The following is a 23,924-nucleotide window of genomic DNA, read 5'->3' as shown; positions in this document are numbered from 1 at the left end:
GATTTATCCTAGTGTCCTCTGGGAAGCCAGGGAGGAGATTGCCGAGCCTTTGGCATTGACCTTTAACTTGTCATTGTCTACAGGAATAGTGCCAGATGACTGGAGGATAGCAAATGTGGTTCCCCTGGTCAAGAAGGGGAGTAGAGACAACCCTGGTAATTATAGACCAGTGAGCCTTATCTCAGTAGTCGGTAAAGTGTTGGAAAAGGTTATAAGGGACAGGATTTATAATCATCTAGAAAAGAATAAATTGATTAGGGATAGTCAGCACAGTTTTGTGAAGGGAAGGTCGTGCCTCACAAACCTTATTGAGTTCTTTGAGAAGGTGACCAAACAGGTAGATGAGAGTAAACCGGTTGATGTGGTGTATATAGATTTCAGCAAGGCATTTGATAAGGTTCCCCACAATAGGCTATTGTACAAAATGCGGAGAAATGGAATTGTGGGAGATATAGCAGTTTGGATCGGAAATTGGCTTGCTGAAAGAAGACAGAGGGTGGTAGTTGATGGGAAATGTTCATCCTGGAGACCAGTTACCAGTGGTGTACCGCAAGGGTCGGTGTTGGGTCCACCGCTGTTTGTCATTTTTATAAATGACCTGGATGAGGGCGTAGAAGGATGGGTTAGTAAATTTGCAGACGACACTAAGGTCGGTGGAGTTGTGGAGAGTGACAAAGGATGCTGTAGGTTGCAGAGAGACATAGATAGGCTGTAGAGCTGAGCTGAGAGGTGGCGAATGGAGTTTAATGCAGACAAGTGTGAGGTGATGCACTTTGATAGGAGTAACCAGAAGGCAAAGTACAGGGCTAATGGTAAGATTCTTAGCAGTGTAGATGAGCAGAGAGATCTCGGTGTCCATTTACACAGATCCTTGAAAGTTACCACCCAGGTTTGACAGGGTTGTTAAGAAGGCAAACAGTGTTTTAGATTTTATTAATAGAGGGATCGAGTTCCGGAGCCAAGAGGTTATGGTGAAGCTGTACAAAACTCTGGTGTGGCCGCACTTGGAGTATTGTGTACAGTTCTGGTCACCGCATTATAAGAAGGATGTGGAAGCTTTGGAAAGGGTGCAGAGGAGATTTACTAGGATGTTGCCTGGTATGGAGGGAAGGTCTTACGAGAAAAGGCTGAGGGACTTGAGGCTGTTTTCATTAGAGAGAAGAAGGTTGAGAGGTGACTTAATTGAAACATATAAAATAATCAGAGGGTTAGATAGGGTGGATAGGGAGACCCTTTTTCCTGGGATGGTGATGGCAAGCATGAGGGGGCATAGCTTTAAATTGAGGGGTGAAAGATATTGGACAGATGTCAGAGGTAGTTTCTTTAGTCAGAGAGTAGTAAGGGAATGGAACGCTTTGCCTGCAACGGTAGTAGATTCGCCAACGTTAGGTACATGTAAGTCGTCATTGGATAAGCATACGGGCGTACATGGAATAGTGTAGGTTAGATGGGCTTGAGATCAGTATGACAAGTCGGCACAAGAGGGCCGAAGGGCCTGTACTGTGCTGTAATGTTCTATGTTCACAATGGTTTCTAGAATTTTACCAACTACTGAGGTTAGGCTAATTGGCCTGTAAATTTCCATCTTTTGTCTTGATCCTTTCTTAAACAACAGGGTTACAACAGCAATTTTCCAATCATCAGGGACCTTCCCTGACTCCAGTGACTTTTGAAAGATCACAACCAAAGCCTCTGCTATTTCCTCAGCCACCTCCATCAGAACTCCAGGGTGTAGCCCACTGGGGCCAGGAGGTTTATCAATTTTTAGACCTTTTAGCTTTTCTAGCACTTTCTCTTTTGTAATGCCTAAAATACTCAACTCTGCCCCCTGAATCTCCTTAATTGTTGGGATACTACTCACGTCTTCCACTGTGAAGACTGACGCAAAGTACTTATCAAGGTCTTCAGCTCTTTCCTTATCTCCCATCACTAGCCTTCCAGTATCAATTTGGAGCAGCCCAATATCTATTTTTGCCTCTCGTTTGTTTCTTATGTATTGAAAGAAACTTTGACTATCATTTCTAATATTACTAGCTAGCCAACCTTCATATTTGATCCTCTCCTTCCTTATTTCTTTGTTATCCTCTGTTTGTTTTTGAAGTCTTCCCAATCTTCTGATTTCCCAGTGCTCTTGGCCACTTTATCGGCTGTCTTTTTTCCTTTGATACATTTCCTGACTTTCTTTGTCAGCCATGGCTGTCTAATCCCACGCCGGATAATCTTTCTTTTTATGATGGATGCGCTGAAGCAATAATGTAACTCATTATAGGTTGATTAATATAGCAGGATGGAGCAATGCATCTTGCAACGTTTTAGATTTTTTTCTGTACCCTTCAGTACAATTTACTTCGTAACTTGCTAAAATGGCGAGCTGTTAACATCATGACAAAGATATTAGGGAAAATGATAACTTGCCACCAACTTTCCCATTCCTCCATTCTTGCTAAATTATCAGGCTAATAAAATGTGAGGCTGGATGAACACAGCAGGCCAAGCAGCATCTCAGGAGCACCAGGTGCTCCTGAGATGCTGCTTGGCCTGCTGTGTTCATCCAGCCTCACAGTTTATTATCTTGGAATTCTCCAGCATCTGCAGTTCCCATTATCTCTGAAATTATCAGGCTACCTGTTTACCAGCTGATGCTGTATGAGCATAAAAGTACTCCAATTAAATATAGCTGGAGAAGTTTGAAGCAACTGACTTGCTCACTTTCCTCTTTTGTGGCCTACATCTTTGATAAAATATCTGGCTATCTGTCCTAGTGCCAAGTTGTCAGGCTTTGTGCCAATGCTTTCTCAACAGGTCTCCTTAACAAAGAAGAGTCAGACACTGAAAACAAAAAGAAACAATGAAAGAGGAAATTGGATGAATTGGAGTCTAATCAGGTTCTGAAAGAAAAATGGAGAGAAAAAAACATTTAATGAATAGTGAAAGACAGGCAGAATGGAAAAACTTTTGATTTAAAATTTCCTGTAATTTCCCAAGATGCTTCACATTAAAGCTGCAATATTTACGTAAGTTGTTGTTGAAGTAAACTATAATGTTTCAAATTAGACATTTTCAAGTCTAACAGCTGACTACATGGAAGAATGCAATTGAATGGGCTAGGAATTGAGTGGTATGGAGTTAATAAATATCACATAGATAATAAGGTACTTAACCAGTTTGGGAAAACTATGTGGTGCAATGGAAACATCAATGAAATAGTAATCCTGAGGCCTGGGCTAACACACTGTGTACATGGGTTCAAATCTTTGCCCCTTAGAGGAGAAACTGTACCATCCTTACCTTACATAGAGCAGTTTTTCCGCCGTCTTCGCCTGCATGCCTACTTCTTCAACCGGGAACCTAACCCTCCTTCCACTGACCCCTTCACCCGCTTCCAACACAAGTCCTCCTCCTGGACACCACCCCCAGGCCTCCTACCCTCCCTCGACCTCTTCATCTCCAACTGCCGTCGAGACATCAACCGCCTCAACCTCTCCACCCCTCTCACCCACTCCAACCTCTCCCCCGCAGAACGGGCAGCCCTCTGCTCCCTCCGCTCCAACCCCAACCTCACCATCAAACCCGCAGACAAGGGTGGCGCAGTGGTAGTATGGCGCACTGACCTCTACATCGCCGAGGCCAGACGCCAACTCTCCGACACCACCTCCTACCGCCTCCTCGATCATGACCCCACACCCGAGCACCAAACCATCATCTCCAACACCATTCATGACCTCATCACCTCAGGGGACCTCCCACCCACAGCCTCCAACCTCATTGTTCCCCAACCCCGCACGGCCCGTTTCTATCTCCTTCCCAAAATCCACAAACCTGCCTGCCCTGGTCGACCCATCGTCTCAGCCTGCTCCTGCCCCACTGAACTCATCTCCACCTATCTGGACTCCATTTTCTCCCCTTTGGTCCAGGAACTCCCCACCTATGTCCGTGACACCACCCACGCCCTCCACCTCCTCCAGGACTTCCAATTCCCTGGCCCCCAACACCTCATATTCACCATGGACGTCCAGTCCCTGTACACCTGCATTCCGCATGGAGATGGCCTCAAGGCCCTCCGCTTCTTCCTGTCCCGCAGGCCCGACCAGGCCCCCTCCACCGACACTCTCATCCGCCTAGCTGAACTCGTCCTCACACTCAACAACTTCTCTTTTGACTCCTCCCACTTCCTACAGACTAAGGGGGTGGCCATGGGCACCCGCATGGGCCCCAGCTATGCCTGCCTCTTTGTAGGTTACGTGGAACAGTCCCTCTTCCGCACCTACACAGGCCCCAAACCCCACCTCTTCCTCCGGTACATTGATGACTGTATCGGCGCCGCCTCTTGCTCCCCAGAGGAGCTCGAACAGTTCATCCACTTCACCAACACCTTCCACCCCAACCTTCAGTTCACCTGGGCCATCTCCAGCACATCCCTCACCTTCCTGGACCTCTCAGTCTCCATCTCAGGCAACCAGCTTGTAACTGATGTCCATTTCAAGCCCACCGACTCCCACAGCTACCTAGAATACACCTCCTCCCACCCACCCTCCTGCAAAAATTCCATCCCCTATTCCCAATTCCTCCGCCTCCGCCGCATCTGCTCCCACGATAAGACATTCCACTCCCGCACATCCCAGATGTCCAAGTTCTTTCAGGACCGCAACTTTCCCCCCACGGTGATTGAGAACGCCCTTGACCGCGTCTCCCGCATTTCCCGCGACACATCCCTCACACCCCGCCCCCGCCACAACCGCCCAAAGAGGATCCCCCTCGTTCTCACACACCACCCTACCAACCTCCGGATACAACGCATTATCCTCCGACACTTCCGCCATTTACAATCCGGCCCCACCACCCAAGACATTTTTCCATCCCCTCCCCTGTCTGCTTTCCAGAGAGACCACTCTCTCCGTGACTCCCTTGTTCGCTCCACACTGCCCTCCAACCCCACCACACCCGGCACCTTCCCCTGCAACCGCAGGAAATGCTACACTTGTCCCCACACCTCCTCCCTCACCCCCATCCCAGGCCCCAAGATGACATTCCACATTAAGCAGAGGTTCACCTGCACATCTGCCAATGTGGTATACTGCATCCACTGTACCCGGTGCGGCTTCCTCTACATTGGGGAAACCAAGCGGAGGCTTGGGGACCGCTTTGCAGAACACCTCCGCTCAGTTCGCAACAAACAACTGCACCTCCCAGTCGCAAACCATTTCCACTCCCCCTCCCATTCTCTTGATGACATGTCCATCATGGGCCTCCTGCACTGCCACAATGATGCCACCCGAAGGTTGCAGGAACAGCAACTCATATTCCGCCTGGGAACCCTGCAGCCACATGGTATCAATGTGGACTTCACCAGTTTCAAAATCTCCCCTTCCCCTACTGCATCCCTAAACCAGCCCAGTTCATCCCCTCCCCCCACTGCACCACACAACCAGCCCAGCTCTTCCCCCCCCACCTACTGCATCCCAAAACCAGTCCAACCTGTCTCTGCCTCCCTAACCGGCTCTTCCTCTCACCCATCCCTTCCTCCCACCCCAAGCCGCACCCCCAGCTACCTACTAACCTCATCCCACCTCCTTGACCTGTCCGTCTTCCCTGGACTGACCTATCCCCTCCCTACCTCCCCACCTACACCCTCTCCACCTATCTTCTTTACTCTCCATCTTCGGTCCGCCTCCCCCTCTCTCCCTATTTATTCCAGTTCCCTCCCCCCATCCCCCTCTCTGATGAAGGGTCTAGGCCCGAAACGTCAGCTTTTGTGCTCCTGAGATGCTGCTTGGCCTGCTGTGTTCATCCAGCCTCACATTTTACCATCCTTACCTCATCTGGCTTATTTGCAACTCTAGACCCACAGTAATGTGGTTGATTTACTTCAAAATGGCCTAGCAAGACAGTCAGTTCAAGGGAAATTTGGGGTGGGTGACAAATGCTGACTTTGCAAGCAGCACTTACATCCAAAGAAACAATAAGACAGAAAAGCTGTCTCCCTTCCTAGCAGCATTGTAGATTTACTTACAATAGACTGGTGCAGCACTGTGCAACACTTTCTCAAGGGCAACAATGCTGGCTTTGCTGGTGAGCCTCACATCCCATTGATGAATTTTAAAAAATCCTAAGTTCCTGTGGCAATTTTAATGAGTGATTAATATTGAACTTCAGTTAAGTTCATAAAATTAACAAGATTAAATGTGAGATGTAACTTGTGTGGAATAAATAGTAGAGTGACATAAATCAACTAGCAAATTTTAGATATTCACAACTCTCACTGCATTTTTTAAATGCTTGAATATTTCTGCCAATCTCTTTGTTAATAAGAAAATGTATCATTTACATATTGTATTTTCAAGCAAGTTACTAGTAATCATGCAATTATATGATTGCACAATGCAGTAGACACAACATTTGAACACGCAAAGCTGGCTTTCAAAATTATTCACATTATTTTTCTAAACTATATGGTGAAATGTCTTGGATCATGGAGGCTAGTTTGAAATAGGTAGCCAATTTGGATGTCAACCTTATGTTTACCTGTTACAAAGAACAAAGAAAATTACTGCATGGGAACATGCCCTTCAGCCCTCCAAGCCGGCACCGATCCAGATCCTCTGTCTAAACCTGTCACTTATTTTCCAAGGATCTGTATCCCTCTGCTCCCCGCCCATTCATGTATCTGTCTAGATACATCTTAAATGACACTATTGTGCCCGCCTCTACCACCTCTGTTGGCAGTGCGTTCCAGGCACCCACCACCCTTATCGTAAAGAACTTTCCACGCATATCTTCCTTACACTTTTCTCCTCTCACCTTGAAATCATGACCCCCCTAGTAATTGAGTCCCCCACTCTGGGAAAAAGCTTCTTGCTATACCTCTCATGATTTTGTAGGCCTCAATTAGGTCCCCCCTCAACCTCTGTCTTTCTAAACTTACTCAACTTCTCTTCATAGCTAGCGCCTTCCATACCAGCCAACATCCTGGTAAACCTCCTCTGCGCCCTCTCCAAAGCATCCACATCCTTTTGGTAATGGGGCAACCAGAACTGTACGCAGTGGTCGAACCAAAGTCCTATACAACTATAACATGACCGGCCAACTCTTGTACTCAATACCCCATCCAATGAATGAAAGCATGCCGTATGCCTTCTTGACCACTCTATCGAACTGCGTTGCCACCTTAAGGGTACAATGGACCTGAACACCCAGATCTCTCTGTTACAATAAAGGAATCAGAAAAGGCTAGTCATCATTCCACAGTCTCAAGCTTACGGTTTATACTCAGATTTATGAGCAGATAGATATTTTAGAACTAAGATAGTTTGCATTGAGAAAATCTGAAGGTTGTTAACATTCCGATAAGAATAAATACAAAATACTGTGAATGTTGGAGATCCGAAATAAAAATCAAAAACTGCTGACAAAACTCAGCAGGTCTGGTAGCATTTGTAGAGAGAGAGAAATAGAAGCAACGTTTCAAGTCTGGTATGACTCATCTTCAGAATAGTCTCAACATTACGGTCACTGAAGAGCAAACACAACACATTGTTTCAGAACAGCTATAATGCAAACACTTACACAGGTTATTTTAAAAAATGGATAAAGTAAAAGTATTCCATATTTAATCCACTTTCATAATTAATTGCCTGTTCAATCTTATTCCCTTTTATTAAAATTAATATAAAATGAAAGTTATATTCTTAGCTTGCAATATTTTCAAAAATTTTAATAACTGAACCATTTCTCCTCACCTGATCCCTGCTAGGAAAGTATCGAAGGAACAATCCAATAGCAGCTCCTGCTGCTATTCCAATTAGAACTTCAAGGAATCCTCTGAGTATATTGGAAACCATTGAACCTTTAGAAAGAAGAGACATTTAATTCATTCCATTCTCAATAAATTAGACACCAAGAAGGCAACAAAAAAAAGTGAAAAAGATACAAGCCACATAGTCCTTATAGTCCTGAAAGCACCAGCTATGTTTCACATTGTAAAGAAAATCATGTTGCATGAGATACAATGTTTAATTTACAACTGAGCTCAATATAATTTATTTTTTATTCATTGGATGCTGGCCATCCCTAGTTAAGGAGTGCTTTGGGTCCAGAGTCATCATACGTAGATTCCTCCCTTAAAGCAAAAGAAAAAGATGGTGGATAGATAGGTTCCCATAGAAGACCGAAGCAGGCGCAGGCCAAGTCCCATGGTGGAACCAGCACGGGTAGCGTGGCTTTGTATTCTGGGACCTGCAGGCACACCCCGTGAACAGCGAGCCGTGGAGCAGCATTGAGCTGTGAGCCTGGAGCAGCGCACAGGCAGCAAGGCCTAGGTGGAGACCAATGTGAGGGACAATCCTTACCCTAGAACTTAAGTTAGAACACTGTCCTGTTAACCCCTTAATATATTCCTGTTTTTAATTTATTTTCAACTCTGTAATTAAGCAAATACTTCTATTCCTCTGCTGTATCCAAGACTTGTACTTAGGTACTTGTACCTAAGGTGTCGCCATAAGAAGGCACATATTGTAAAAGTTTTTCCACTGCACTTCTACAATGGAGTACATGTGACAATGAAAAAAGAATATCATATATTAGCAAGATACCTTGTCATAAAAACCTATCAGTAACGCTTATACAGTCTGAGGAAGGGTCACAGGACCAGAAACTTTAACCCTTTTTGCTTTTCCAGATGCTGCCAGAGCTGATGAGCTTTTCCAGCAACTTTGTTTTTGTTCCTGATTTACAGCATCCGCAGTTCTTTCGGTTTTTATATGGTTATATGGTCCTTTTAATGCTAGATTTTACTGAATACAATCTTCACCATTTTCAATTGTGTGATTTGAACCATTGTCCCTCGAACAATAGTCTGGGTCTGGGAGTTAGTGGTCAAGTGATATTACCACTGTACCACCACATGTTCCAGAATATCATGCCTTTGCCAACTATTATTAGAGAAATGGAGGAAGCAGAGCCCGAGCTTTTGAATTGAAACACCATGGAATTCTGTGAGAAATGACAATTATGCTATTTTCTCTATATATTTAATAAGGTGTTAATTTTTTGGAGGATAATTTTCCCCTTCATTACACTGGCTTCTTGGGCCTTAATACAACGAGTGATCATTACGGATTTCATGCTGCAAAAGCAAAATATTTCACACCAAAACCAAACGTGATGTTTCAATGTGTCTTTTTTACCTTAGCAAACTGCGAATACTTCCAAGTAGAAAAAGGAACAATAAAGGTTTTCTGGTAATCATAAGTACATACCTACAGTTAGAAGATGTACTTATGGCTCGAAGCTATGAATATGTAACAATATGATTGGATAATATAGTCATGTCTACTTACTCGGAATGTAGATTATGTAAACATTGTTGGATAGAATTATGGGTGAATAAATGTGTAAGCTTTTGATTATAAATTCTCTGTAAAAACAGCTGATTGAAACCCTGTTACTGAGAGAAATAGCATAAAGCCTTTGTGTAAAATGTTGGAGCTGTATGCCATCTTTTGATATGTACATGAACGCATGACTAAATGTTTTTAAAAAAATCCAAATCTCTTCTGGTCTAAAGAGGAATAAAGGATTAATATCACCCTTCCAACATTCTTGACAAATGTTTTTGGCAATATGGGAATCATGGGATAGGGCAAGAAAGTACAATTTATTTAAAAGTTTAGCCATGATTGTAACATATGGAGCAAATTGAAAGGTTATATGGCTTCCTTACACTCCTATTTCTTATGTTATGGAAGAGAAATCCATCCAATAAATAGCAAATGATGGTCCTCCACTCAACAGTACTTTTCCCTGTTCTTTCATGTGCTGCAACAAAATATTCTCAAAAAGTCTAAGTTGTCTTTTACAGCCAGTTACCAACTTCAACTTTTAAAAGTTAGGCATTTTTTGTAAAGGAATCCAGTTTATTTTTCTTTTCTTCTTCCACAGTGTTTACACAAAATACATTGCTTGACGGTCTGAACAACATTAATCTTCCAACTAATACCATCAAAAACATTGGAGATTTCTTTTGCTGAATTCAGCCTGTTGAAATATGTTTCAAAAATAAATAATTGGCTCCCAACACCTTGGCTCCTCCCAAGGACACAAAAGCTGTACTATAAGTACAAGTCATTTGGGTTAATTACCCGACCATGAGAAGAAAAGAACAGCTGCGAACTGTGGAATGCTCTGATCCTGACACCAAATTGTCTCTACGTTTGTGGCATGATAACCAGGCAATGAAAGATGTCTGTAGGACGTACCTAAGAATCATAGAATAATACAGCATGGAAACAGGCCTTTTGGCCCAAACTGGTCCAAGCTGACCATGATGCCCACTCAGCTAGTTCCAACTGCTTGCAATTTGTCCATATCCCTCCAAACCCTTCCCATTCAAATTTTTTTAATATGTTGCTATTGTACCTGCCTCAACAACTTTCACTGGCAGCCCATTCCAAATACACATCATTCTCTGCGTGAAGCAGCTGCCCCTCATGTACTTCTTAAATCTTTCCTCTCTCACCTTAAACCTATGCCCTTCAGGTTTCAACGCCCTATCCCTGGGAAAGAGATTATATGCATTCATCCTATCTATGCCCCTCATGATTTTAAAACCCTCAATAAAGTCACCGCTCATTCTCATACGTTCCAAGGAATAAACCTATTCTGGCCAACCTCTCCCTATAACCCAGGCCTATTAGTCCTGGCACCATCCTTGTAAATCTTCTTTGGACATTTTCCACTTTAACTTTGTCTTTACCAAAACAGGGTGACCAAATTGTACACAGTTCTCCAAGTGTGACCTCACCAGTGATTTATAACTCTAACATAACATCCCAACTCCTCCCTTGCCGTCCTGGGCATCCTAACACCACCCTCACCTTCCTGGACCCCTCTGTCGCCATCTCAGGCACCCACCTAGAAACTGATATCCATTTCAAGCCCACTGGCTCCCACAGCTACCTAGAATACACCTCCTCCCACCAACCTTCCTGCAAAAATGCCATCCCCTATTCCTAATTCCTTCGCTTCCACCTCCGCTGCATCTGCTCCCAGGACATCTCAGATGTCCTCGTTTATCAAAGACCACAACTTCCCCCGCCACAGTGGTTGAGAATGCCCTCGACCGTGTCTTCCGCATTTCCCGCAATTCATCCCTCACACCCCGTCCCCGCAATAACCACCAAAAGACAATCCCCCTCATCCTCACAGACCACCCCACCGAACTCCGGATCCAACGCACCATGCTCCGACATTTCCGCCATCTGTAATTGCATTTGGGAGTGTTGGTCCAGGATTCTCTGAAAGTTAACTTGCAGGTAGAGTCCGTGATTAAGAAAACAAATGCTTATCTCAAGGGGGTTGGAATATAAAAGCAGTGATGTGCTTCTGAGACTTTATAAAGCTCTAGTTAGGCCCCATTTAGAATACTGTGTCCAATTTTGGGCCACACACCTCAGGAAGGACATACTGGCACTGGACCGTGTCCAGCGGAGATTCACATGGATGATCCCTGGAATGGTAGGCTTAACGATGAATGGCTAAGGATCCTGGGATTGTATTCATTAGAGTTTAGAAGGTTGAGGGGAGATCTAATAGAAACTTACAACATAATGTATGGCTTAGAAAGGGTGGGCGCTGGGAAGTTGTTTCCATTAGGCAGGGAGAGTAGGATCTGTGGGCACAACCTTAGAATTAGAGGGGGTAAATTAAAAACGGAAATGAGGAGACATTTCTTCAGCCAGAGAGTGGTGGGCCTGTGGAATTCATTGCCACAGAGTGCAGCGGAGGCCGGGACGTTAGATGCCTTCAAGGCAGAGATCAATAAATTCTTGATCTCACAAGGAATCAAGAACTACGGGAAAAGTGCAGGGAAATGGAGTTGAAATGTCGATCAGCCATGATTTAAATGGCAGAGTGGACTCGATGGGCTGAATGGCCTTACTTCCACTCCTATGTCTTATGGTCTTATGTAATCCGATCCCACCACCAAAGACATTTTTCCCTCCCCACCCTTGTCTGCTTTCCAGAGGGACCACTCTCTCCAGGACTCCCTTGTCCGCTCCACACTCCCCTCCAACCCCACCACATCCGGCACTTTCCCCTGCAACTGCAGAAAGTGCTAGAAGTCCCCACACCTCCACCCTCACCCACATCCCAGGCCCCAAGAAGAATTTCCACATCAAGCAGATGTTCTGCCAACGTGGTTTACCGCATCTGCTGTACCCGTTGTAGCCTCCTCTACATTGGGGAAACCAAGCAGAGGCTTGGGGACCACTTTGCAGAACACCTCCGCTCAGTTCGCAATAAACAACTGCACCTCCCAGTCGTGAACCATTTCAACTGCCCCTCCCATTCCTCAGACGATATGTCCATCATGGGCGTCCTGCAGTGCAACAACGATGCCACTAGAAGGTTGCAGGAACAGCAACTCATATTCCGCTTGGGAACCCTGCAGCCCAATGGTATCAGTGTGGATTTCACAAGATTCGAAATCTCCCCCGCCCCCCAACTGCATCCCAGGGCCGGCTCAGCTCGTCCCCGCCTCCCTAACCTGTTCTTCCTCTCACCTATCCCCTCCTCCCACCTCAAGCCGCACCTCCATTTCCTACCTACTAACCTCATCTCGCCCCCTTGGCCTGCCCGTCGTCCCCGAATGACCTATCCGCTCACCATCTCCCCAGCTACACTCACCTCTACTGGCTCCATCCCTGCCTCTTCAACCTGTCTGTCTCCTCTCCACCTATCTCCTCCTCTATCCATCTTTGAGCCACCTCCCCCTCTCTCCCTATTTATTTCAGCACTCTCTTCCCCTTTTCAGAAGGTCTAGGCCCAAAACATCAGCTTTTGTGCTCCTAAGATACTACTTGGCCTGCTGTGTTCATCCAGCTCTACAGTCTGTTATTCCACCTCCTAAACTCATTGCCTCAACCGATGAAGGCCAGCATGCTAAATGGCTTCTTCACTATTCTATCCACCTGTGGTGCTACTTTCAATGAACAATGTACTTGTATTCCTAGGTCCCTCTGTTACACAACACTCCTCAGGACCTTGCCATTTACTGTATAAGTCCTACCCTGGTTTGACTTTCCAAAATGCAACACCTCACGCTTATCTGTATTGAATTGCATTTGTCAATCCTTAGTCCGCATCCCCATCTAATCAAAATCCTTCTCTAATTTTTGATAACCACTTTTATTACCAACGATACCTTCTACTTTTGTATCTTCCTCAAACTTACTAATAGACGTTAGACAATAGGTGCAGGAGTAGGCCATTCGGCCCTTCGAGCCAAAACCACCATTCGTTATGATCATGGCTGATCATCCACAATCAGTATTCTGTTCCTGCCTTATCCCCATAACCCTTGATTCCTCTATCTTTAAGAGCTCTATCTATCTCCTTCTTAAAAGTATCCAGAGACTTGGCCTCCACTGCCTTCTGGGGCAGAGCATTCCATATATCCACCACTCTCTGGGTGAAGAAGTTTTTCCTCAACTCTGTTCTAAATGGCCTACCCCTTATTTTTAAACTGTGTCCTCTGGCTCTGGACTCCCCCATCAGCGGAAACATGCTTCCTGCCTCCACAGTGTCCCATCCCTTAATAATCTTGTATGCCTCAATGAGATCCCCTCTCATCCTTCTAAACTCAAGTGTATACAAGCCCAGTCGCTCCAATCTTTCAACATATGATAGTCCCACCATCCTGGGAATTGACCTCATGAACCTATGCTGCACTCCTTCAATAGCAAGAATGTCCTTCCTCAAATTTGGAGACCAAAACTGCATACAATACTCCAGGTGTGGTCTCACCAGGGCCCTGTAGAGCTGCAGAAGGACCTCTTTGCTCCTATACTCAATTCCTCTTGTTATGAAGGCCAGCATGCTATTAGCTTTCTTCACTGCCTGCTGTACCTGCATGCTTGCTTTCATTGACTGACGTACAAGAACACCTAGATCTCGTTGTGCTTCCCCTTTACCTAACTTGACTCCATTGAGATAGTAATCTGCCTTCCTGTTCTTGCCTTCCATACTTACATCCAGATCATTTATGTAAATAACAAATAACAAAGGCCCCAGCACTGCCCATTGTGGTACAGGCCTCCAATCCAAGAAACAATCTTTAACTATCACCCTTTGAATCCAATTAGCTAGCTTTTCCTGGATCCCACGCAACCTAACTTTCATGACTTGCCTGCTGTGTGGGACCTTGTCAAAGGCCTTACTAGAGTCCATATAGACAACATCCACTGCCCTTCCCTCGTCCATCCTCTTTGAAAACTTCAGAAAGATTTTCTAGATATGACATTCTGAGCACAAATCTATGTTGACCATCCCTAGTCAGACCTTGACTATCCAAATGTTCATTGATCCTGTCCCTCAGTATCCTCTCCAATAACTTGCCTACCACTGATGTCAGGCTCACTGGCCTGTAGTTCCCTGGCTTGTCTATGTTACCTTTCTTGCACAATGGAACAACATTAGCCATCTTCCAGTCTTTCGGAACCTCACCAGTGGCTAAAGATGAAGGAAAATCTCTGCAACTGCCTCTGCAATTTCTACCCTAGCATTCCACAATGTCCGAGGGTGGACTTGATCCGGCCCAAGAGATTTATCCACCTTAGTGCACTTTAAGGCTGCAAACATCTTCTCCCTGGTAATATGTATGCAGTCCAAAATATTCCCACTTGTTTCCCTTATTTCCTTAGCATCCATGATTCTCTCCTCAGTAAACAGGGAGGAAAAATATTCACCGAAAATCTCTCCCTTCCCCTGTGGCTCCACACATAGATGGACATGCCGATCTTTAAGCAGACCTGTTCTCTCCCTCGCCACCATTTTACTCGTAGTTTCTATATTATAATATAGCACCATGTGCTATTGTTATATGCAATACTAGTGTTATATATAAAATAGCTAGTGTTACATGTACTGTAGCTAGGGGAAACTCAAGTTTCCTCTTTCACAGAAAGAAGCCTGGTGTGCTGGAGGAAGGAAACATTACCACTTTTAGTGTTGAGGGAGACCCTGCCAACCTTTCCCCAAAACGTAGTCAATGATAAACATGCAGCAATTGACTGGTAGAATGTCTAAAGTCCATAATGAGGGAACAAATGAGAAATGCTAACTGGGCTGAGGAAAAGTGCCAATTTACTATTAAATACCAGGTACCCAGTTCAAAGAAAGGCATGTGCATTCTACAAATAGAAAACATTACCCTTACTTCAGCTTCCGAAGTTCTTGTCCACAATAAAACACTTGCTCTCTCTCACTTTGGCTATTCCCTTGCAACAGTCCCCAACTTCATTCCTTCAAATCCAAGATGATCCGAATGCTCTGACTCGCAGCTGGCTTCACCATCCAATGCCATGTTTGACTGGATCACATCAAGCAGTAATCATGCCTTGTCCTCTTCTCTGTCACTCCAGGATCATCCTGGAAAGCAAAGATAACTGCTTGCTTTCTTCTCAACTACGAAGCGTCTCAGTAAACACAACTTCCTGGCTCAGCTACCCTCACCTCCAGGAATAACTGGGCAGAACTTCCTAAAATAATTCTTACTAAGTGACATAATCCAGAAATTTGAGCAGGTGTGCAGAGCTAATTGAATAGTTCAAAGAGCTGACAGTCATGCAGGGTAGAATGCCTTTCTTCTATACTAATAACTAGCGAGTTTTGAGAAGATTTGTAGCTGAGGTTGAGTTTCTGGATGTGAGTTTGCTCACTGAGCTGGAAGGTTTGTTTACATACAGATGAGGAAGGACACCACTTTGATTGGGGCAACACATCTATTCTAGGGCAAGCCAAACAGAGACACGCATGAGAATTCCTAGAAGCATGGCATTCCAACCGGAATTCCATCAACAAACACATTGACTTGGAGCCCATCTACCATCCCCTGAGAAAAAGAACAGGAAATGACATCACCAACGCAGGAAATGACATCACCAACCCAAGGAACCCTAAACAGATAAATAGAAAGCAGCACATAACACCAGCGCTTCATTGGAGGCTCACTGATGATGTTATCTAGAATGGTGACTGATTGTCTGGGAACAAACCTTCAAGCTCAGTGAACCAGCTTACATCTGGAACAAAATAAAGACCCACTCTCTTGTGGACCGAGAGGAGGAGAGCGCTGTGTTGGAGGTGGAAGGAAGATGTCGGGTTGGCTGTGCACCCTTGAAACTGGTGAATCTTAATGCTGGCTTCGGCCTAACGCTGGTTCAGGGGAGCAGCCAACCTGCGACAATGGCTGCGGCAAGTGCTCGTGCCCCAGGTCAGGGGGTCCGGAACACCATCCGTGTTTCCGTGAAGAAGGTGGATGAAGGTGCACCTGTGGATCGCACCTTCTTCGTGAAGAGGGTCCTATTGGACTGTTGTGGGTTCGCTGCTGCGGACATTTACTGCCTGCAGGATTTCCCCGGAGGAGGTTTTTAATGACGTGACCTTCAGGAGTGCCAAGCTTTGCGAGCGCTTCCAGGAGGTTTTCAAGGAGAAAGGAGGTGAGGGCCCCCTCTCTGTATTGACCGCTGTCCCACTGTTCGTGATGCCAGCGCAGAGGAGCCGTATGGTGACTGTACACATGTACAACCCGCATGTGCCAGCAGTTGATGTCCTGACCTTCCTTGGAAGGTACGTGAAGGTGGAAGGGGACCTAACCGACATCATGAACCCCTTTGGCATCTGGGCCAGTAAGAGGCAGGTCAAGGTGACGCTGAGGATGGGCGCGGACGGGAACGTCATACACCCACCGTCCAGCTTCGCGATCGGCGGGAGCAAGGGCTACCTGACCTACGCAGGGCAACCTAAAGTCTGCCATGCCTGTGGTAGGTCAGGTCACGTGGCGGCCGACTGCAAAGCCACCATCTGCAGGAACTGCAGGGAGGAGGGACACCTTGCAAAGGATTGCCCACAAGAGAAAAGCTGCAACCTTTGTGGGGAAGTGGGCCACCTCTATAGGGCATGCCCACGGCGGGGGACCACCTATGCCCAGGTCGCCGGCAGGGGCAATGCGGGGCCAGCCCCCCCGGAGGAGAGGAGGGCACCAGGGCCCTGCAAGGACCCCACTAATGTGCAGGAGGGCCAGGTCGTGCAGGAGGGCCCAGCCCCACAGGATGGGCCCAAGGCCAGCAAAGCGCCCCTCCAGGCTCCGCTCCCCCCCGACAACCCGGAGTCGATGGAGGCGGCGACAGGCGACCCAGGGGAGTGGACAACAGTCCGGAAAGCAAGGAGGAAGGCGCGTCGGCGGGCCCAGGAACCGCAACCATCAGGCGGGAAGAGGCAGCTACAGGGGGGCTATAAGAGCTCCTCTGACGAGGGAGATTCGGAGGGGGCCCGCCCAAAGCAGAAGCTAAAGATCTCAAGGGAGAAGGAAAGCAGCACCCCGCTTCCAGGTGACGGGAGGCATCCTGAGGCTCCCTCCGACACCCAGTCACGTGCTGCTGGGGCCCTGGAGGTGTCCCCGGAACTTCCAGGCGGGAAGGAGGAAACAGCGCGTCCCCAGTCTGACGTGGAGCTGGACTCTCCTGCCTCCATACCGACGGGAGGATGCCACCTGGAAGGCAGCACAGATGGTTTCCTGAGCCTGGAGAGCGTCCAGCAGTTAGCCCGGGCAATGGGCATGAAGGGACAGATAGAGGGGCTGGACCTTGGACTTGGGGAGGGTACTGCGGTCACTGCCCACAATGGGGGTACGAGTTGCGAGCATAAACGTGCGCAGCGTCAAGTCCACCGCAAGATGTGTGTCCACGTTGGCCTACCTGACCACCATCAAGGCGGACCTCCTATTTCTGCAGGAGTGCGGGATACCGCACCTCAGCAGGTACGGTAATTGGTCCGGCGCCTGGACCTGTGGGCCTTCGATCTGGTCGGGGGTTAATGGCTGTCACTCCTCGGGCCTGGCTATTCTGCTGCGGGGGCACAACTTCACCATCTCTCAAGTTCAGGTGGTGGTGGGGGGGGGCGCCTCCTAGTGGCAGACGTCACCTACAGGAACACTCCCCTGAGGCTGATCAACGTGTACGCCCCAGCGGTACGGAGTGAGCGGTTGGCCGTCCTGCAGCGGCTTCCACCCCTGCTGGCTACGTCCAGGCCGGTCATCCTAGGCGGAGATTTCAACTGGATCATCGATGCAGATGGAAAATCCGGCGTGGGGACAGCGGGTGGGGGGAGTCAACTGGATGTCATGTCCAGGTTCCTGATGGGCACGGTGAAGGACGCCAAGCTGCTTGACGGCTTCAGCACCCCTGCAGACGGAGCACAGCGGAGATACACCTGGTCGCAGCCAGATGGGTCTATTCACTCAAGGATAGACTTGCTGTTTGTGTCACGGGCGTTCTCGGTTAGGTCCACCGGCATTGAGCCGGTGTTCTTCTCTGACCACTGCCTCCTGCTGGCCGACTGGCCGGCCGGCAAGGGGACGTGGAAGCTCAACACGACTCTGTTAACCCCAGAGAATGTCGAGGAGCTTAAGAGGGAGTACGCCGGTTGGAGAACCGTGAAACCCCTCTTTGAGTCTCCGGCGACTGGTGGGAGACGGTGAAGGAGAACATCAAGAGGTTCTTTGTCCTCAAGGGTGTTCGGAAGGCGAGAGAGAGGCGGGGAAAGCTGTCGCGACTCCAGAAAAGGGTGCAGAACCTGCTCCTTCTGCAGTTGATGGGGGGGTCGATGTCACAGAGGACCTCCGCGAGGTGAGGGGCCAGAAAGCCTCGCTCTTTGCCGTGGAGGCCTCCAGGATAATCTTCCGGTCCAGGGTCCGCTCCGTGGAGCAGGACGAGACGTGCTCGCATTTCTTCTTTCAGAAGGTGCACAAAGAGAGCTCTGTGCTTAGCCGGCTGAAGGAGGACGACGGCTCGGTGACGTCATCTCGGCCCGACATTTTGAGGACCAGCAGATCCTTCTATGCCGGACTGTACGACACAAAGCCCACGGACAGCACGGCCTCCGAGTCGTTCCTGTCGTCTATCACGGAGGTCTTAGACGACGGCACAAGGGACTGGCTGGACTGGCCGATATCCTTGGACGAGCTGACCAGAGGCCTCAAGTCCTTGGACAGGAATAGGACTCCTGGGAGCGATGGCTTACCGGTCGAGCTGTATTCCGCTCTGTGGGACCTGGTCGGCCAGGGCATGCTGGAGGTGTATGATAGTGCGCTTCGGGCAGGGGAAATGTGCAAGTCCACGAGGAAGGGCATCATCACCCTCATTTACAAGAGGAAGGGGGAGAGGGAAAAAATTAAGAATTGGCGTCCCATTTCACTATTGAACGTGGACTACAAAATCCTGGCCAAGGTCATAGCCAACCAGGACAGGTCTGTCCTGGAGTCGGTGATTCACCCTGACCAAACCTGTGCTGTGCCAGGCAGGAAGATCGCTGAGAGCCTCGCACTCATCAGGGATATGATCGCCTACGTGCAGGACAGGCGGGTGGACACCTGCCTCGTCAGCCTGGACCAGGAGAAGGCCTTCAACAGGGTCTCTCATGCTTACATGAGGGACGTCCTCTCCAAATTGGGGTTCGGGGAGGGCATCCGCAATTGGATCCGGCTGCTCTGCACCAACATCGTTAGTGCAGTCTCGATCAACGGGTGGGAATTGGACAGTTTTCCCGTCAGATCTGGAGTCAGGCAGGGCTGCTCGCTCTCTCCTGCCTTGTTCGTGTGCTGTGTGGAGCCCTTCGCCGCATCCATCAGGAAGGACGTGAGCCTGAAGGGCGTGACTATCCCAGGTGGCAGAGGCCTTCAGGTCAAGACCTCCCTGTACATGGACGACGTCGCCGTCTTCTGCACCGATCGTCAGTCGGTGAGTAGGCTGTTGGACATCTGCGGCCAGTTTGACCTGGCCTCGGGTGCCAAAGTCAATTGGGGTAAGAGCGAGGTCATGTTCTTCGGGAACTGGGACGACCGCTCCTTCATCCCCTTCACCGTCAGGACAGACTACCTGAAGGTGCTGGGTGTTTGGTTTGGTGGAGCTGGGGCGTGCACTAAGACTTGGGGGGAGCGTATCACCAAACTGAAGCAAAGGCTGGGCAGGTGGACGCTCCGGTCCCTCTCCATCACGGGTAAGAACCTGGTTGTCAGGTGCGAGGGGCTTTCGGTACTGTTGTATGTGGCGCAGGCCTGGCCTATTCCCTGGACCTGCGCCGCTGTGGTCACCCGGGCAATCTTCCACTTCATTTGGGGGTCGAGGATGGACCGGGTCCGCAGGGACACCATGTACAAAGACCTGGAAAATGGGGGAAAGGGCGTACCGAACGCCACCCTCGCCCTGACGGCTACCTTTGTGTGCGGCTGCATCAAGCTGTGCGTAGATCCTCAGTACGCAAACACCAAGTGTCACTACTTACTGAGGTTCTACCTGTCCCCGGTGTTGCGAAGGATGGGCCTGGCCTCGTTGCCGCGGAACACTCGAGTAGTTGGACCGTCCCGTACCAACTGTCCTTTGTGGAGAAATTTTTGAAAGGAAACATCTTTGACCACAAGGCCGTCAGGCAGTGGTCAGCACGTAGTATCCTCGGGACCCTTCGGGAAAAGGAGAGGGTGGATCCTGTCGTGTGGTTCCCCACTCAGACTGCCAAAGTCGTTTGGCAGAATGCCTCATCGCCAGAACTTTCAAACAAGCACAAGGACATTGCTTGGCTGGCAGTGAGAGAGGCTCTGCCAGTGAGATCCTATATGCATGCCCGGAATCTCTGCACCACCGCACGCTGCCCTGGATGCGGCTGTGGGGGGGACGAGACTGTCGATCGCCTCCTTCTGGAGTGTGCCTATGTGCAGGAGGTCTGGAGGGGGATGCAGTGGTATTTGTCGAGGCTCGTCCCGAGCAGCTCTGTGACAGGGGACTCCATGCTCTACGGGCTGTTTCCCGGGACGCACACCGAGACCAACATCAACTGCGCCTGGAGGACCATCAATGCGGTGAAAGACACTCTTTGGTCTGCCTGAAACTTGCTGGTCTGCCAGCTGAAAGAACTGACCCCGACCGAGTGTTGCAGACTGCCGCACTCCAAGGTCCAGGACTACGTGCTGAGGGACGCGCTAAAGCTTGGGGCAGCTGCCGCCAAGGCACGGTGCGGAAAGACCACCGTATGAAATCCCTCATCCAGAATAGAAAAAAGGGCCCTATCTGGTAACTGGGCCCAGCTGGCGCCTTCCCCAACTGGTCAGGGGGCCAATGGGGACTGTGCGGGGAGACTGCCAGGGTATTTTCTTTGCTTTGTTTTTTTTCTTCTTTGTTTTGTTTTTGCCTTTAGTTGGTGTATGTACCCCCTGGGTAACCCGGTGCGGCTTGATGACTGGGTAGGTGTATAAATGTTTTTTTTTGTACATTCTATGAATAAAGTATATTTTTTCAAATGAAAAAAAGGTGGCGAAACGTCTGAAAACTAACCTTCCAGCTCAGCAAGCAAACTTACATCCAGATACTAATAACTCCTTAGTTCATTCACTTGTCTTCAATTCATTAAGCTCAGCTCCTCCAAGATTTGATCATTCTGATTTTATGTCTCTGCATAGTCTCACCAAGCTCATCTTGTCTTTCAAGCCAATTTCTACCAAACTCCTCTTTAGCCAACAACTTCCTTTCTCGATGCTCATACTAATTGCCATTGTAATAGATCCTCAGCTATAGTTCCCCTCTCTTTCAAAATTTGAATAAAAATTAACACTTCTGATCTTAAAATTGCAAAGGCATCCAGTGCCTAAAATTGAATTTATTTACATTGATGTTCAAATGAATTCATTGCCGTGACCCTCCTTACCCCCAATCCTGTGGCCTTTGTAGATAGTTTGTTCTTCCAATTCTAGATTCTTGTGCATAGCCCACTTATTTCACTCACCATTGGCAGCCATGCCTTCAGGTGATAATATCCCTCACTTCTTCCTTTCCTTTTCCTAATTGAAGACTCTCCTTAAAATCTAACTCTATGATTACATCTGCTATATTCTAGCATAGATTTCTGATTGATTCCAATTCTGTGAAGTATCTTTGGACACATTTCTATACATAAAAACAGGTACTTGCTTCTCGCCTTGGCACTTGCCTATTTTACATCTACCTGAAGTACTCTTGTCCTTCAAATCGAGGACCTGATCTAAACAATTTTAGATCAGGTTGACAGCAACACCCTTTTGAGGTCTGCACAAAAGGATTCCTGTATTACAGTCAGCAATGAAGCATTTCAGACATTGTGGACCATACATAATAATGCCTGCACGTAAGTTACAAGAACCATTTCCTAATATCTGTTTAGGGGTGAATGGTGTTTTGTTTGGTCAGTTTCTCTGTTAGGGACAAACAAGTTGAGATGTCTTGGATAACAAGGTGTGGAGCTGGATGAACACAGCAGACCAAGCAGCATCAGAGGAGCAAGAAAGCTGACGTTTCAGGTCTAAACCCTTCTTCAGAAATGCCATGAGGGGCCTTGTCAAAGGGCTTGCTAAATTCCAGATGGTTGACATCCACCGCTCTGTCCTCACCAATTATCTGTGTAACTTCCTCAAAAAACTCAATTAAATTTGTGACACACAATCTCTCCTGCACAAAGCCATGCAGCCTATGACTAATAAATCCACATTTTTCGAAATGTGAGTAAATCCTGTCCTTAAAATCTTCTCCAATAATTTCCCTACCGCTGACATAAGACTCATCAACCTGTAATTTCCTGGATTATCCTTGTTGCTCTTCTTAAAACAAAAGGAACAACGTTGACTATGCTCCAGCCCTCTGGGGCCTCATCTGTAATTAAACAGGACACAAAGATTTTGTACAAGGCCCCAGCAATTTCCTTTCTCATCTCCTTCAGTATTGTGGGATAGATCCCCACCAGGACCTGGGAACTTATCTACCTTAATGCTTTTCATAACAACCCATATATCACTTTTTATATTGACACAAATTTACAAAGAAAGGCTAACATTAAACCATGCACTTCTTGAAAGTAAGCAACTAACCCCAGGTGTCTACTGTTGCTGATTTTCAGTAAATTTCCTGAAGGGACAGGGCATTAATTTGACTCAGTTATTATTAGTTTATTATTTATTAGTTTGGCAGACTTATTTTAGGGAGGAGTCAAGTAGACAAAATTATATTAGGGATGAGTCAGGCAAGGACTACAGAAACTGGGGCTTTTTCGGTCAAGTGTAAAAAGATTAGGAAAAGAATTGACCCCGGTGCTCATAATTACATTTTGTTGAAGTAAATCTGGAAATACTAAATCTACTGGCAGGTTAAAAAAAACGGAAAAATAAAGGAAAAATTTAAAAGGGAGGGCATAAATTTAATACCATTATCAAAAGAAGCTTAGTTTGTTTAAATCTACTGGGTAAAAAGATCCAATGTGAAATGGATAATAAAATGTGAGGCTGGATGAACACAGCAGGCCAAGCAGCATCTCAGGAGCACAAAAGCTGACGTTTCGGGCCTAGACCCTTCATCAGAGAGGTGCTCCTCTTTTGTGCTCCTGAGATGCTGCTTGGCCTGCTGTGTTCATCCAGCCTCACATTTTATTATCTTGGAATCTCCAGCATCTGCAGTTCCCATTATCTCCAATGTGAAATGGATTTGAGATTGATTTTGTTCACACAAATGTAGAGCAAAACAGAACTAAAAATTAGCAGTGTCACTGAAACGGGATTGGCTGGTGTGGGACATGAGAATGTCATTGTGTAGTATGGAGAACTCTGCTGAAATGTGTATTCAGACACATAACTGTAGAGCAATACAGTCAGTTTCAATCTGCAACTGTCTATACCTAGCTGAATAATACATGGTGTTGGCACTGTGAAAGGAAATAGTTTGATTCTTCAGCTCTAACAGAGTCATTCAAAGAAAAAGTAAAAACTGCAAATATGGGCATTAAGTTCTTAAGCCTGCCCAAGATGATTAAGACATTTTTGTACCATTGCAATTCTACAAATTTACAAGATACACTTC

At 47.2% G+C, this 23,924-nt stretch overlaps 1 protein-coding gene across 10 annotated transcripts in view; it reads right to left on the bottom strand.

Annotated features, from left to right (window-relative positions):
• LOC125451628 (sodium/hydrogen exchanger 9B2-like) overlaps positions 1-23,924 on the bottom strand; it is a 180,186-nt gene that overhangs the window by 32,839 nt on the left and 123,423 nt on the right. For all 10 annotated transcript variants that reach the window (XM_059646162.1, XM_059646264.1, XM_059646171.1 and 7 more), the window contains one exon: positions 7,737-7,843. In XM_059646162.1, coding sequence (XP_059502145.1) covers positions 7,737-7,843 — 107 coding nt within the window. The remainder of the gene's footprint in view (positions 1-7,736; positions 7,844-23,924) is intronic.

Source organism: Stegostoma tigrinum, chromosome 1, assembly GCF_030684315.1.
Source record: "Stegostoma tigrinum isolate sSteTig4 chromosome 1, sSteTig4.hap1, whole genome shotgun sequence".
In the NCBI taxonomy this organism is placed as follows: Eukaryota; Metazoa; Chordata; class Chondrichthyes; order Orectolobiformes; family Stegostomatidae; genus Stegostoma; species Stegostoma tigrinum.
Note: the sequence above shows the minus strand (reverse complement) of the source record. Positions and strands in the feature narration are given on the sequence as shown.